The 15,612-nt window shown below is 51.0% G+C and overlaps 2 protein-coding genes across 5 annotated transcripts; both read right to left on the minus strand.

Annotated features, from left to right (window-relative positions):
* Positions 1–7,283: 7,283 nt before the first annotated feature.
* Positions 7,284–9,180, minus strand: LOC144320365 (large ribosomal subunit protein uL15-like). Its single transcript, XM_077908783.1, has 2 exons — positions 9,056–9,180; positions 7,284–7,794 (listed from the first exon to the last, which is right to left on the minus strand). The coding sequence occupies exons 1-2, from the start codon at positions 9,106–9,108 to the stop codon at positions 7,362–7,364; spliced, it is 486 nt and encodes a 161-aa protein (XP_077764909.1). The 5' UTR covers positions 9,109–9,180; the 3' UTR covers positions 7,284–7,361.
* DHRS1 (dehydrogenase/reductase 1) lies at positions 7,863–15,607 on the minus strand. Of its 4 annotated transcripts, XR_013385875.1 has the most exons (10): positions 15,395–15,607; positions 14,760–14,933; positions 13,259–13,402; positions 13,027–13,106; positions 11,202–11,334; positions 10,752–10,898; positions 10,149–10,218; positions 9,763–9,843; positions 9,304–9,574; positions 7,863–9,180 (listed from the first exon to the last, which is right to left on the minus strand). XR_013385875.1 is itself a non-coding variant. In XM_077908777.1 (9 exons), the coding sequence occupies exons 2-9, from the start codon at positions 14,907–14,909 to the stop codon at positions 9,438–9,440; spliced, it is 942 nt and encodes a 313-aa protein (XP_077764903.1). In that variant the 5' UTR covers positions 14,910–14,933; positions 15,395–15,607; the 3' UTR covers positions 9,186–9,437. The 4 variants fall into 4 exon arrangements, 3 of the variants coding, with proteins under 3 accessions (XP_077764903.1, XP_077764904.1, XP_077764906.1); XM_077908777.1 differs by lacking the exon at positions 7,863–9,180 and having other exon boundaries at positions 9,186–9,574; XM_077908778.1 differs by lacking the exons at positions 7,863–9,180; positions 15,395–15,607 and adding an exon at positions 15,202–15,326 and having other exon boundaries at positions 9,186–9,574.
* Between the last annotated feature and the right edge of the window lie 5 nt (positions 15,608–15,612).

Raw genomic sequence — 15,612 nt, forward strand, 5'->3', positions numbered from 1 at the left:
AATGTTCAATGTCTGTGCAATCCAGTATGGTCACCACTAGCACCTTGTGGCTATTGAGCACCTGAAATGTGCCTAGTGCAGTTGATTTATACTAATCTAGTTTTTTGTTTGTTTTGTTTTTTTTACTAATCTAGTTTTAATTTATGTTCCAACAGCTACATGGGGCTAAGAGGCTAGTATTGGACAGAACAGGTCTCATGGGTGAGACAGACATGTCAGCATGTAAGCTAGGGTAGATCAGGGGCCCATGAGGAATGGGCGCTGACCCAGACTGAGGTCAAGAGGAATTTTTGTTCTGGATCTGGTGATATATAATGGTTTATAGTTTGTTTTCTTAAACTCCTAATTTTTTTTTCTTGTTGTGAAACTTGTGCTTCATTAAGCACAACATATATACTGAAAGTGTAAAGCTTTGATCCTCCTACTTTAAACTCTCCAGCCACAGGTATGGGAAAGGGGTTATCATGTAGAAATACAGGGAGTAGAGAGGAATGTGAGGAGGGGGCAGTCAGTGAGTGGAGATGGACCCATTATGAGGACAGACTTTATAATAATTGAAGCTGTCTAAAGATGGAATGAGTGAGTTGTGAGTTTACCATAATGGGAGGTAATCAAACAGGTGTTATTAAGCCACTTTTGGACAATGTGGTAGAAGACATTTAAGGACCCATCCCAAAGTCCTGAAAGGTTCTAATCCTTGGGATAGACCAGTGGACCAGAGTGACAGAAAGCCCAAGAAGATCCTCTACGCTGCCGATTCCCCCAGTCCTGGAGTTCCTTGAGCACTTGGCCTGAGTGCTTGGACTTTTTTCTCTTCTCTCTGCTCCCCAGTTTCTCCTGCCAGGCTAGGAAGATTCTTCAGTGGCCCACAGTGCCACCATATGCCCATAGCACATTTCCTGACTGGGGAAAAGGAAGAATCAGGCTCACTGATGATAGGGGAGGGCAGACCCAAAAGACAGAAGGACCCCAAAGGGAAAGTCCCCACAAAAGAGCCTCATATTTCACCGAGGGCACAGTGGGTGCTGACTCATGCTGTCATTTCTGGGGGAAGAGATGCAGGGAAAGCATCCAGGAATTGGGCTGAAAAGCTGGAAAAACTCCCCAAGCCAGAACTGGAGCCTCTGTTGCAGGAGCCAGGCACTACACAGGGGGTCGTGAAGATGACAGCATTGCCTTAAAATTGCTCAGAGTGAGACAGGAAGCTGAAGGGACTCCATTGTAGAAGGGCTCCACTCCTAGGATTCTGGGTGGCTCAGTGGTTGAGCATCTGCCTTTGGCTCAGGTTGTGGTCCTGGGGTCCTGGGATCGAGTCCCACATTGGCCCCCCCTCAGGGAATCTGCTTCTCCCTCTACCAATGTCTCTGCCTCTCTCTCTGGTCTCTCATGAATAAATAAATAAAATCCTTTAAAAAGGTTGGGGCGGGGGCTCCACTTCTGTTTCCAGAGAAACATGGGTTTCATTTACTTATGCTCTATATTTCACCTTGCATCTGAGTAAACTAAAGAAGGACTCCTTTGTTCCCACTCCAAGAGGGAGGCTAGAAAGTTAGTCATTCCCTGAGTTTCATCCCAGGCCCCTAAACACCTGATAACATCTAAGAAGAACCAGATCCTGAGCATGTTGCAGGATATTAGCTTCAAACAAACCACTGTGGACATTGGTGTCAAAACCTTCTATCTTCAATGATTTATGGAATAACACCTGACATTTGCCTTTGATTGGGCCCTACCCTGGATGCCTGAAAGAACATGTGCCCTGGACCTTTTTCCAATATAAACCCTTTAACCCCAAGCGATGGGGAGACCCACTCCTTTTCTGAGACACTCCATCTGCATACTCTGTCACTTATGCTATTCAGGTAAACTCTGCTCTTACCTCCTCCTGACTCAAGTTTGAATTTTATCCTATATGAAGCCAAGGACCCTCTTGGCTGGTGCTGTGGAACCCCCTCCAGGTCCTTGGACCCAGCCTGCCTACATCAAGAGCACTGGTGGCGTTAGGAATGTGGCCAAGAACCTCACTGCCTGGCAGGGCCTGAGAGGCAACCACCATTGCACAACTCCAGGGGGCCCTTTGTGTATAGGGCATATAAAATGTGAGTAGTGCCAGGCAGCAGCCCTGAGGTTTTATACCCACATGAGAAAAAAAGCCGTGGAACAAGGTAAGACTGTGTGTACCTGGAGCAGGAAGGGTTAGATGCTCGAGTTGATAGATGAACATAGGGGACAAACTAACTAGTCCGGGAAAGAAGGAACTGCTTCCTTGGGGATAGGCCCAGACCTTACCCCTTCCTTATTCCCTTCAATCATTCAACAGATAGCAACTAAGTGTCCTCTGTGCTGGACACAGTGACAGGCATGGGAGTCATAGTGTTGAGAAAAACACAGATATAGTCCTTGCCCTCATGGAGCTTATGGCCCAGTGTAGGACTGTCCAGTAGAACTTTCTGGATGATGAAAATACTGTAGAGAGGCGGACAACTGTATAAGCAAGTGTAAGGTTACAGTCATGCCCTTATAGAGAGGGGTGTATGCTGGATGTGTCCTATGGTTGAGGGGAGCTGCCCTTCTAGGGTGGGGAGATTTCCCAGGGAAGCGAGCTCACGGCTGGGGCTGTCAGTATGGGATAGGACCCTGGGTTTGTGGCTGGCTGCACACCTCCTCTGTGCCACTCCATCAGTGAGGTCTATGGGGTGTAGCATCCCCATTTCCACTCTCACTGTGAACTACCCAAGGAGGCTGGTTTGATCGCATGTCCCCTCACCTAGCCTGGTGCCACAGCGCTTGCTCAATGAACATTTACACAATCCAGCCAGTCATCAAGCAGCAATCATTGAGCCCCAGAACAGCTCACCCCACAGCAGTGACGGAGACCGCCCCTGCTGTCATTGAGCTTATACTTGAGTCAGGGAGACACACCTTGTAGAAACAAATACATACAAGAAGTGATTTTAGCCAGTTATAAGTGCCCCAAGGAGAATTAAAGAAAGGACTGACAAAGAGTTGGTGGTGGTGGTGGGAGTCCTGGGGAATAATGAAAGAGTGAATGAATAAATGGTGAGCAGTTTAGGTCAGAGGATGCACACTGTGCTCCACTGGACTGGGGCAGGGATTAGGAGGGGAGCCAAGACTCTCAGATCCCAGGGTGGGGAGCTTGGGTAGGGAGGGGTCGTCAGGGGTGGCTGCACTCCAGGCCTCATGGGCAGGCCTGAGTAATGTGGGAGGTAAGGGACAGGGAGTGCTGTGGGATCTCAGTGCTCTGAATAAGGAACGAGTACACCCAAAAGTGCTGACAGCAGTAGCACCATGTGCCAGTCTCCTGTGCACATTCATGACAGGTTTGAGTTCTGAGGGGAGGGGTGGAGCAGGAAGGGCCTGGAGTTGAGATTCAAGGAACTTGCCTTGGGTTGGCCAGCCTCCCAGGGTTCCCTAGGGCCCCCACAGCTGGCAGCCTTGCCAGGCACTCCTCTCCCAGGCCCAGGCCACTGAACAGGGGGTAAAGAGACTTTGGAGATGGTGTGATGAGTGGGATTGAGGCCAAGGGCTGAGGAATATGGAGAGCAGTAGTGTGGGGAGGGTCAGTCCTGGGTACATAGGCGGACTGGTACATCTGATACCAGGTGGGGAAGGGAGTCCCTCTCCATGGGGCTCCCATTGGGCCTGTGAGCTCAGCCACCCTCTGGGTGGTGTGGACACTCCAGGCACTGTTCCAATCTGTCTGTAGGGTTCAAAGTTTCTGTGAGTGTGTGTGTGTGTGTGTGTGTGTGTGTAGGAGAGGTGAAGGGTTCAAGATCCAACCCCTGACCTGGGGCGATTGTCAACCTTATCTAGGGGATGGGATGAGGACATCTGTGGCTCTGATACTAGTCAAGAGCCAAGTGATTGTCAGATGTTCCCAGAAAAGGGAAGGAACGATGGAAGAAGGCAGAAGTTTCTGGTTGAAATGGGCCCTGTGAAGACAATTCTAGCAAGTGGTAATGGAGCTGGGGCTGGGAGGCAATGGCACCTTAGGGAGCAGATCAGCTGGAGCAAAGGCAAAGAAGGGAGAGGGTCAAGGTGAGGGAAGAGCAACTGTGAAGTTGGCCAGGGTATCCTTGGGTTGAGTGAACTTGGGAATCCTTTCACCATCCTGCCCAATCTCCAACCCTCTCTGCTAAAAAGAAAAGATCCTCCCAAACCAAAACCAAACAAAACCAAACAAAACAAAACAACCCAAGCATTAGAGGCAGTGGGGAAAGAGCCCACACTCTGGAGTCATACATTGAAGCTAGACACTTTTGCTATAAAAACTTGCAACCTAGACAAGTTCCTCAAATTTGTGAGCCTTTTTGAGTTTCCAAAGCTGTAATCAGTACCTGACCTCATGTGGCAGATGTGAAAAGATTAAGTAAGACCTAGGCGGATGGTCTAGGTCAGTGCAGGTGCTCAGTGGATGCTAACTCCCTCAGCTCCTACCGTAATGCAAGTCTCTGGCTGGCTTAGTTTTGTTCAAGAGAAAGTAAAAGTCCAACACTGAGTTACCTTTGCTCCCACCGGCATGAGCCCCTCTAGGGATGCCAGCATTGTCTGTGGAGTTCTGGCTTTCCTTGTTTCTTCTGCAACCACCTCTCCAAGGAGTGGGGAGCCAAGACCTGCTCACTCTGGAGGACAGGTGCATCTGAGTCTGCATCTGCTAACAGAGATAGCAGCAAGCTGACTCTCCTTCCTCCCTCTGCCTCTTCCCCAGCATTTCTCACAGGCCCCTCCATTTCCAGGGGCCTAAAATGGGGTCCTTTTCCCTCCTAGACTCCCTCATTGTCACATGAAGCACAAGCAGCTTCCAGTTCCTCTGCTCTTCTGGCACGCAAGTTCAGGCAGGCCCCAGACCCCCAACCTCGCTCCAAGCCAGCTGGCCCACTTCTGAGCTCCCCAAGGCACCTCAGTACAGAGGGTAGCGGCGTTCACTCAGAGAAGGTCCAGCCTGTGCCCATCCTCAGCCCCTGCTCAGGGTGGATTCTGCATCTGCAGCTCGGCGTGAGCACTCCGGGCTGGGTCAGCCTGGTCAAACGGGAAGCCCCGCGGCTGTGTGGATGGGCCAGAGCAGACACCCACAGTTGCATGCGGGGTGGGGTGGTTGGCCAAGGTGTGTGTTGGGGAGGGGCCAGCACAGAGATGAGCAAAGGCTGGGTAGAGGGGTAGATTCCAGCTTTCAGGACAAGTCACTGGGGAGTTGTTCCCATCAGTTCCTGAAGGCCCCTGTGGGTGATGTGAGAGTGGGATGGGGATTCAGGCAAGGGGAAAGAAAAGCCCACATGAGGGCCCCACAGGAGCCCGAGCCCAGTGGGGGAATAAAGATGAAGTAGCTGGGGGCAGGGCTGCCCATTTTCCTTCTTCTCGCTCCTACCTACCCATAGTCTTCCAAGGCCTCGATTCTTCTGAGATCTTTCTTGAGGCCCCTCCAGCTCCTTGGTCTCCCTATCGCTGGGCAGAGATCCCATGGTAACCTCAGAAGTCACTTTGCTACAGCCTGCCCCCATCCCATTTGGTCCCTGGTCCTCACCTACTTGGTTAGTCTACTCCTCCACAAAGCCCTGTCTCTGGACCCTTCTGCCTAGCCCTCTCAGGCCCCCATCCTTACATTGCTCCTCCTGGCACCACAGCCCATCCTCTCCTGCTCCTTCCCTGGCCCCTGTGCTGAGTCTTCTCCCTGCCCTTCAATTTCCTGGTCATCTGGCGTCAGCTGCAGCCTCCTCTGTACCCAGCCCTGGGCAGGGAAAGGTGACAGGTGCAGGCAGGCCTCATAAAACAAAGATCTGGTTCTCAAAGTGCTTTCAGTTATCACCAGGAGACAATGAGATGACCATGGGGAGACCCAGGGTGGGGACTCAAAGAAATAGGAGAGGTCAGCATAGCCAGGATGCCTCCCAGGCCACACAACTCTCATTCCTTTCAGGCTTCACTTTCCTGGGAGTGTTACGACATCCTCATCTCTGCCTTTCCCTGCAAAATCTCTCGGTTCCTGCCTCCAGGCATCCAGGGTCACCCCTGCTCATCTCTGTGCTGGCCCCTCCCTGATACGCACCTTGGCCAACCACCCCACCCTGCATGCAATCATGTGTGTCACTGCTCGGGCCTGTTCACACAGCCGCGGGGCTTCCCGTTTGACCAGGCTGACCCAGCCCGGAGTGCTCACGCCGAGCTGTAGATGCAGAATCCACCCTGAGCAGGGGCTGAGGAGGGGACAGGCTGGACCTTCTCTGAGTGAACGCCGCTACCCTCTGTACTGAGGTGCTTTGGGAGCTCAGAAGTGGGCCAGCTGGCTTGGAGCGAGGTTGGGGGTCTGGGGCCTGCCTGAACTTGCGTGCCAGAAGAGCAGAGGAACTGGAAGCTGCTTGTGCTTCATGTGACGATGAGGGAGTCTAGGAGAGAAAAGGACTGCCTTTATGCCTTCGTATGTACCACTTATTTTTTAAATTAGAAATAATTAAAAAAAGAAAGAAAGAAAGAAAGAAAGAATTAAGCCTCCCCTTCCCCATTTTTTAAGTCTCTGGCTAGTATCACTTCCTTGGGTTCTCTAATGGAGCTAGTTGCTTCCTCCAGTATTCTCAGGGTACTCCGTGTAAACTTGGCCATGACACTTGTCTCACAAACTTAACTAGTCTTTCCTGGTGTCTGACATGGTGCTGGGAAGAGTGTAGGCATTTAATACACAGTTTTTAGAAGAAATGTCAATCCCCTCAATGTCCTGAGACTGTTATTGGGTTTCTTAGATGTTGAATCTCTTGTGCCTCCAATCAAAACTCACTGTCCACATTTCTTTCCCTCAGAGCACTGTTACTCTATTGCTTGTTTTGAAGAGTAACTGATGCCTGTTAGGGGGAAGCAGGGTGTTGTACCAGAAAGAACACTGCCCTCTGTTTTCCTGCAACTGAGGACCAGTTAGACCAGGACTGAGGTAGGATTGAGTCCCACATCGGACTCCCTGCAGGAAGCCTGCTTCTCTCTCTACCTATGTCTCTGCCTCTGTGTGTGTGTGTCTCTCATGAATAAATAAATAAAATCTAAAAAAAAAAAAAAAAAACCCACTAGGTTTAACTCCATGTGATGTGGACCCTGGGGCCCTCAGCTCCCCCACTTCCTCTGGTCAGTGGAAAATCTAGATGGCTCCTAAGGTCTTCTGGGGCTGAAGTGAAAGTCCTTTGTGGGCCAGGGCCTGGTTTGTCTTGTGCTCTGTGCTCCTCCCAAAGCCAAGAATGGTGGTGATTGGAGCAGCGCACATTCTTTAATATTTGTCAAGAGAAGGAACTGTTTTTTTTTTTTTTTTTTTTTTTTTTTTTTTAGCACTTGTTAGCATTTAATGAACCTCCCCCTATGTGGCTTCAAGCTAACAGAACGCAGGCACCCCCCACACCCTTTATCGTTTCCTCAGCTCTTCTACTGAAGAATTTGGCCTTCACGATGATAGGCTGTTTTGGGAGCTTTCCCTTTCCCAAAACTTTGTAGTAGCCCGATCGCACATCGATAATAGGAGCAGCTCCAGCCTTGTTTTTGGCGGCATTTACCTGTGTCTGCTCACTGACTAAGGTCCACACTTTATCAAGGTTGACAGTTGGGCAAAAGCTCTGGTTTCTCTTTAAGTGGTAATGTCTCATACCGACTTTTCCAAAGTAACCTGGGTGATATTTGTCAAAGTTAATCCTGTGATGATGCATGCCACCAGCATTACCCTGGCCTCCTGGGTGCTTCTGGTGCTTGCCAATGCGGCCGTGGCCATGGCTCATGTGGCCCCAAAGTTTCCGGGTCTTCCTCAGTCTGGATGGTATGTTGGCGGCCCAGAGAAAAAAGGGAGGAACTGACAACTTAGATGGCTACATACTGCCTTGTGTTTTATACATGTTATTTCATTTTATTCCCAAAGTGGTGGGGTCAAAATTTGTATGTAGATTTACATGACTCTGAGGCCCATATTCTTTCCATAATCCCTTGCGGTCTTTAGAAAACAACACCATCAAGCAAGGATTTGTTCTAATGGTAGCTGTGGAAGGCTGCAAGAGGTCTAGAAGCCCTTATTCATATTGCATTTAGGCAATGCCTCTATCCATCACCAGCCTTAGGAGATAATAGGAACTTTGGGTGGTGAGTGGAAGGGGGTGAGAGGGTGCTAAGAATATCTGACCACTGTGATCTAAATAGAGTGCTTGGGCAAATGGTGGCATTTAGGTACATAGTTCTAGTCATGTGCTAAGCCAGCTCTTTAAAAAAATAAAAACCCTGATTAGCAGCCTTTGTTGGTTTCTGTGGCTTCTATACTCTCACTGTGGCTAAATTCAAGCAACAAACGTGAAGTTACCACTGATTGCAGAGTTGGAAGAGAAGCACAGCCAGCACTCACAAGCCGCTGAACTGCCCTAACACATCACTGGGACAGTAAGCAGAGCCGTTCCCAAAAGCCACAGGAAGGTCATAGCTCTGCACATGCTATGGCAGCTTTGGGAAGCCTCAGCTCTCACTTTGCATTTTCCAAAGATTAGAAATGATTTTTGCACCTCTGACTGACAGCAGCCATCCCATTCCACTGATGGCCATCTAGGCTGTTGCTGCAAAGGCTCCCTCAGAGTGGCTCTTGGCTCCTCCTTGCCACACACACCCTACTGCCTTGTCTCAGGCTGGGACAGCCCCTGGAGCAGGGCCTATAGGGCTCTTGCAGTCAGTTCCTCAGGAAGCAATTCAGGTGATACCATCCCAAGAGGAAGGATGAAAGTATGTCAGCACCATCAGCTATTCCTCTGCCTTTCACTTGGATTTGGACACTACTTTCCTCCCAAATGCCAGGAAATCATAAATGCTAAAGAATCTGCCCTAGCTGCCCTGAAATCAGGCCCAGCTAGAAGGCAGCAGCCATCGCCCAAAGAGATGGTGGAATGAGGGGGTGGGAAAGTCCTGAGACAGGAGTATGCCTGGTTCTGGTTGTGGAGGGACCTTGTTCTCCAGCTGAGGGTGTGGAAACAGTCCTCGCAGTCAAAGGGCAGGTGCCCTGAGATAGGTAGCTCTACAGGGAAGAGCATGAGCACACCTGGAGGAAAGGGGCTTTGTCCTGGGAATGGTACTCCTTGAGGACCTGAACATTTTGCATATCTTGTAGTCTTTCTCTCAAGTACTTAACACTTTGCTGAGCACAGAATCAACAGTCAAAACTCACTGAAAGAGATGAGACTTTTATTAGCCCCCAGAATATTTTTTAACACTAAGGCAAAGAGTAAAATGTAGGGGCAGGTAAAATTAAGGCATAAAGGGGGATCCCTTAGGGGCCCCAGGGCTCACCCAGGAAACACAGTGGAAGCTTTCTCTTCCTATCAAGGGTATGTGGTAGGCAGAAGAGCCTGCCTTGTTTCACTGAGACCTGCCATACCATGTAGCCTGAGAGAGAACAGAGTTGTGACATCAGGCCAGGACGGTTAGAATTTGCTAGCGTAGAGGGTCATAATCCACTTGGGCATACGAAGGAAGCCAGGCAAGTAGGAGGCCAGCCAGCCCAGGCTAGAGGCATGGGAGAGAACCGAGCTCAAAGACAAATAGTCTTGGATGGGGCGGCCTGTGGACCACAGGAAGAAGAGGAAGGTTAGACCCTCACTTCCCACTCCATAAACACCTCTACCCTGGCTGAAGAGCCCAAGTGGGATGTGAGGGAAGAAGGAATAGGGAGAGAGTGTGGGAGAAGGAGGAGTGAGCACGCAATGGAGGAAGGGAGGTCCAGGCTGGCTGCTGGGCCAGAGCTCTTACCATCCACATCCTGAAGGCTGTAGCGGCGAGCAAGGTCACAAGATGGCAGCACCTTCCCACTCAGGCTCAGGATATTGGGGTCTGTGAGCACAAATGACAGCTGAGAAGGCAAGGAAGTGACACAGTGTGACAAGGTTTGGGCCCGATGGGACTGGGTAGCGCTCAGACAGGTTTGGGTGCCCAGAATTATTTCTCCCTATTCCTAGGAAGTTTCCTATACTTCTTGTAAGCCAGTTCCTGAGGCTCCCAAACCTCAAACAGGGCCGCTTTGGGTCTCCAGAAGCCAGAGAAAAGAAGGGCATATTCCTCAACCACTTCCTGAGCTAGGACTCACCCTGCAGATTCTTCAGGCCCTTCTTGTTACCACCTGTCCCCAACCTCTTTACCTGTTGCCAAAGCCACCACACATTTGCCACTCATTTCTGTGGTCTCTGCAGAGGAGAAATTAGATCTGAGCTGAAACACAGGGGTCAGAGAAGTGAACGGTTAATCTCCAAGTGAACTGCCCACATTTCTTCCCCACTTTCAGTTTCTATTCCAGGAGAGACAGGCCCTCATCACTGTACCTGCAGGACTCAGAATCTTAGAAGGTGTTGGAACCACTTTTCCCTACATTCAGGTGAGCCCTGTACTCCGGCACCAGGACCCACTGCCTCTCCTAAGTGGAAGCATCCTGGGATGTCAGCTATGTCTGGACCTCCTAGGTTAGTTTAGTGCAGGGGTCAAAAGCAGAGGCCTCAGGGCACGAGGCCTTTCCACTTATGGCATACATGACTTTGAGCAAGTTTCTAATCTTTCCAGGTTTTGGTTTTGCCATCTGTAAAATGGAGATATCTCCCTTACAGGATGAAAGGGCACAGCATGTGTCCAGTGCTCAGCCTGCTGTAGTAGGCACTGGAGGACTGGCTCTCTGGTTACTGTCTTGTCATTGAGGATGGAGAGGCTGAGTCCTCTGCATTCTCTACCTCCCTCACCCTCCTCTTGCCAACCTGTTTCAACAGGGGATCGTCAGTATTTTCGTTTTTCACCACGACCTCCTTCACTAGTTCTGTTTGCACCATCCCTGGCCACAGAGACACGTAGCTGACCCCATGGCGCCGCAGCTCCTGGGCACAGTCAGCAGCCAGCCTGTCGCACTGTAAAGGACAGAAGGCAGGGTGAGAGCAGGGTACCTGGCCATATCGCCTTCCTCCCCTGCCTTCCCTGCTTTTGCTGGGATGCCCAGCCCCTGCCCTTCCCAGGAGCCCTGTCTCAGCTGTCAGTGGTCCCCAGTATTTTGCCACCCAAGAGCCCTGACAGAGGAATTATCTGTGGAGCGGCAGAGGAGGACGTGGGGGCCAGTGGGTTGTACTACTCTGACCACTGGGGATTATGTCTCCTGAGCTATAGGTACCATCACTGTCTGATGCCTCCCTAACCCGCGGCTATTGGGTCCTCACCGCAGCTTTGCCCACACCATAGGAGACATTGAAGAAATACTGCAGCCCTCCAATGGAGGAGATGACCACGATGAGCCCCTGGCCAGCTGGTACCATGAGCCGTGCTCCATACACCGAGCACAGGTAGTGGCCTCTAGAGGGTGGGGCAAGGAAGAAGGAATAAATGATGTTCTCTTTGGCCTAGCTGCTGTAGCCCTGGAAGCTTCCTCTGCCCTCTAGTGGCTGCGTCAGCTGGGGGAGGGCCACATGGGGGTGGCTGCAGAGCTGGAGAATGAAGGGCTAGAGGCCACTTTCTGAGAGGAACACTTGTAAAACAAACCACCAATGGATGAGTGCAAAGCAAAAACTCAGCTTTCTACCTTTTTTGTAGGGAAAACCCAGCACACACATACTCAGTAACCAGAAAAATACTTCATTTGCATGGGAAACAGGACCCTCCAAGTGGAAACAAGTAGAGGGAGTTATATTTTCTTTTTTTAAAAAAAGGTTTTATTTGGGGATCCCTGGGTGGCTCAGCGGTTAAGCGCCTGCCTTTGGCCCAGGGCGCGATGCTGGAGTCCCGGGATTGAGTCCCGCATCGGGCTCCCGGCATGGAGCCTGCTTCTCCCTCCTCCTGTGTCTCTGCCCCTCTCTCTCTCTCTCTCTCTATCATAAATAAATAAATAAATCTTAAAAAGGTTTTATTTATTTATTCATGAGAGGCACAGAGAGAGAGGCAGAGACACAGGCAGAGGGAGAAGCAGGCTCCATGCAGGGAGCCCTATGTGGGACTCGATCCTGAGATCACGCCCTGAGCCAAAGGCAGACGCTCAACCAGTAAATGTGTATGTGAATGTGGGGGGGGGGGGTGTGAGAACGTGTTGCTAGACTCCCAGAAGGCTCACAAAGTGGCCTTTATCTTGGAAAATTCATCAGGGCTCAGGGACCAAGGTCTGAGCCTCTCTGCCTTATAGGTTCAAAACTCTGACTCAAAAGAGATCAGGTTGTGGAGAGCCTCTCTCTTTTGAGGGCTAAGTGTGTGGCGTTGCCAATTATCAGCTCTTTGGGCTTTCTTTTCTTGCCTCTTGGCTAACCATCCCTCTGTATCTTCATCATCTTTCTTCTACCTTGGAAATCACAGCTGGATTCTAATCCTGCTTCCCTGGGATTGCCACTAGAAGCTGTGGGTGTTCTTCAATGCTTTAGTCACAGATTTTCAGATAATCTCTTAGTTACTCCCACAGGTGGCTGATCACATCCACGGAGTACAGTTTCCAAGAGGGCACCATCATTCCAACAATAAAAAAGAGACCCAACTAGTGTGTCATACTAGGCGAACTCTGAGTGCTGTGTTTCATCTCACTCCTGTGCCAGATGTATGTGTAACTCTGACGTGGGAATGCCCTTGCCTGCGGATCTGGAGTGAGGATGTGGAGGCTAAAATGGCAGGCACTCGCTCTTATGGACCTTCTCTTGATCTAAGACAAAAGAATTTCTTTCCCTAAATATTTTTGTTAATGACAGCTACAGGTGGTATGCCTTACTGAGGAAAAGGAGGCTCCCTTCTGGGCCATGCATTTGGATGTGCAGAGTGAGGCAGGAGAGTGGCCAAGAGCAAGTTCAGGTGAAAATTCATGATAGAAACGAGGTAAAAGTCAATATTCTCAGGTACAGATCTACCTGAATGGAAATTCTCCAGAGGTGTGAGACAAATGGGACAAAAAGGAGAAAAGGGAGATGGGAAAGGCAGAGGGACAAGGAGAGGGCATATGGGGAAAGGTCCAGGCCCTCAGCTGAGTGAGGGAGGAGAACTCAGCTCTTGGGGTGGGACAAAGGGAACACTCACCTCAATCCAACATTATTGATATCATCCCAGATGGAGGCTGGGCTTTCCCAGAATGCCTTGTTAATGTTCTTCATAATTGCCTGGAAGACACAGGGAGTGTGATGAAGGATGATCTGAAGGCAGGAAGGTATGAGGGCTGGATAGTGAAAGGGACAGTGAGCCCAGGATGAGGACCCCGGGGTCAGAGGGGGAGGTTAGGAATGTGGAGCTGGAATCAAAGTTTAAAGGGTACCGGGACTCCGGCATAGGCATTGTTGACTAGCACATCCAGACGCCCCTGCTGTTCCTGATCCACTTGCTCAAACAGCCTTTGGACTTCACTCTCCTGGCTTGAATCGCACACCACGGGCACACACTGGCCCCCTCGAGATTGTGCCTGGTGAACGACAGAGGGTGTATGAGTTTATAATTGCAGATGAGTGTGAGACATAAGGCAACTCTCTTCAATTCCCAGCATGGGGGGGGGGGGGGGGGCCCTGCGGGTAAGAGTAGGAATGGAGACCAGCAGCTGAGGGAAGATGGTGAGCAATACTGCCCTCTGGTGCCTGTTTGAGGAGCTTCAGGAATGCTAGGTCCTTTCCCTAAAGACCCAAAGGACTGAGATTCCAGGTTTAAAATCTACATTCACTGAGGCCTACCAGCCGCAAGGCCTTGAACTCTGCTAGTGGAAGGCAAGGGACAAATAAGGCAGGGGTGGGGAGGTGGGGGGGGGGGCTGCTCCTGGGACAGGAGTATCATTCTTTTTCCTTGTCCTTGGTCATTTCCATCTCTCATGCCCTGAGCTCCCACCCTTCACCATTCACCATGTAACCCCTACTGTAGTTGACACTAACAAAAATATTTAGAGGAAGAAATTCTTTCGTCTTAGATCAAGAGAAGGTCAGTAAAAGTGAGTGCCTGCCATTTTGGCCTCCACATCCTCACTCCAGATCCACAGGCAAGGATGTATGTGTCCCACGTCAGAGTGACACATACATCTGGCATGGGAGTGAGATGAAACACAGCACACAGGGTTCGCCTAGCATGATACACCAGTTGGGTCTCTTTTTTATTGTTCACGATGGTGACTCTCATTCAGTCCCAGCCCTCTGACTGTCACCTCGCCAGAGCTCCCACCTGGTAACTGAAAAATCAAAACTCTCAGCTATTTCTACTTTCCGTTCTATCACACCCTCCACAGATGTGTCCCCATCCTCTAACTTCACAGGAAGAAAAATTCCTTATTCAAGGCCAATCCTCCTATTCTCCGGATCCATGCTCTGGGTCCCACCCTCTTACCTCCTTGCTTCCTAATTGCTCACCCATGCTCCCAGAGCATTCTGCATCTGCCTCTGATTGCCTGCTGGGCCCTATCTTTTAAAAGCAGAAGTGACATTTTACCAGTCTTGGTTAACCTCAGTGGTTCACACAGTGCCTGGCAAACCACATATTTATTTAACTGAAATCCTGTAGAAAAGTCAAGTGAAGTACACAACTCAATAAAGTCTTGCCTAAAACAGAGGAAAGCACAGGTCTACGACCGTTCAGTTGCAATTCCTAAACCCCTGAAGGTCTCAGACAGAAAGTTTTTTCATAAAACTCAGCGGCAAAATTTGATCTGACCTCAAGTTATTTAAGGGCTTTACTTATTCTAGTTTAAGTATTCACATTTTGTTGAGGAATATCATGGCTTCAGGTAAGGGATCAGTGGAAGGTGTGGTTTTGGGCCTTGTGGTTCAAGAGGAAGCACCCACCTCCTCAGCAGTGGCCTGCAGTGTGTCCATATGGCGGCCTGTGATGTAAACTGTGGCGCCGGCTTGGCAGAGCTGCAAGGCGATGCCGCGGCCAATACCCCTGGAAGCACCAGTCACCACGCACACCTTGCCCTTCATAGAAGCTGCCATGGCTCACAAGCAAAGGGGGAAAACCTGTGGAAGCAAAGACTTGCTCTAGAGAAAGCCTACGAACTGTGTATATGGAAGGGTGACCTGGACAGTGGTGGGGGGAGCCAAGGTTGGACTCCTATGAGCAGAGAGAAGTTTCAGAACGGGACAACAGTGCAGGCCCCGGGGTAAGGCTGTTGGTCCCTTTTGGGAGGCCAAGGAGTTGGCCACTGCCTTCCTGCGAAGGGACCGTCCTGGGACTAGGACTATGACCCCAGGGGCTGGGTGGGCCTGTCCCCGGTTAGATACATACTGGGACCCTAAGAGGTGGGGGATGCTGGCACGGCGGCCCCTCACGGCAGCTCCACGCAAGCTGCCGGCTGTCTAGAGCTCTGGCCTCTGGCCTGGCCTGGCAGGCCGAGCCCGAGGGCGCGGCTTCCGGGTCGGGGGCGAGCCTGAGGCCCCGGGGACCCCGAGTCCAAAGGAGAGGGAGCTCGCGCCCCTACCTGACGCCCGTGCTCTCTCCCGGCGCCGTCAAGCCCGGAAAGTCTTTGGGCTCGAGAACTTCGACTCCAGCTCCGGGGGCGGGACGCGGTGACGCAACTGGGCCAGAGGGCGGCCCAGGATGAGCCGGGGACGTGGAGGAGAGGCTCGGTCCGGACGGTTCTCCGCGGGCACAGGCAACGGCGGCCGGAGGCGGGGCGACCCAGGAGCGGGGGCGCGG

Source organism: Canis aureus, chromosome 9, assembly GCF_053574225.1.
Source record: "Canis aureus isolate CA01 chromosome 9, VMU_Caureus_v.1.0, whole genome shotgun sequence".
NCBI classification, from domain to species: Eukaryota; Metazoa; Chordata; class Mammalia; order Carnivora; family Canidae; genus Canis; species Canis aureus.

Coding starts and splice junctions, on each gene's coding strand:
- LOC144320365 (XM_077908783.1), bottom strand. CDS start 9,108: ATGTTCAGGTCCTCAAGGAGTACCATTCCCAGGACAAAGCCCCTTTCC. Junction 7,795..9,055: donor ACAAAGCCCCTTTCCTCCAG/GTGTGCTCATGC, acceptor CATACCATCCAG/ACTGAGGAAGACCCGGAAAC.
- DHRS1 (XM_077908777.1), bottom strand. CDS start 14,909: ATGGCAGCTTCTATGAAGGGCAAGGTGTGCGTGGTGACTGGTGCTTCC. Junction 13,403..14,759: donor TGCAGGCCACTGCTGAGGAG/GTGGGTGCTTCC, acceptor GTCGTTCACCAG/GCACAATCTCGAGGGGGCCA. Junction 13,107..13,258: donor ATGCCTATGCCGGAGTCCCG/GTACCCTTTAAA, acceptor TGTGTCTTCCAG/GCAATTATGAAGAACATTAA.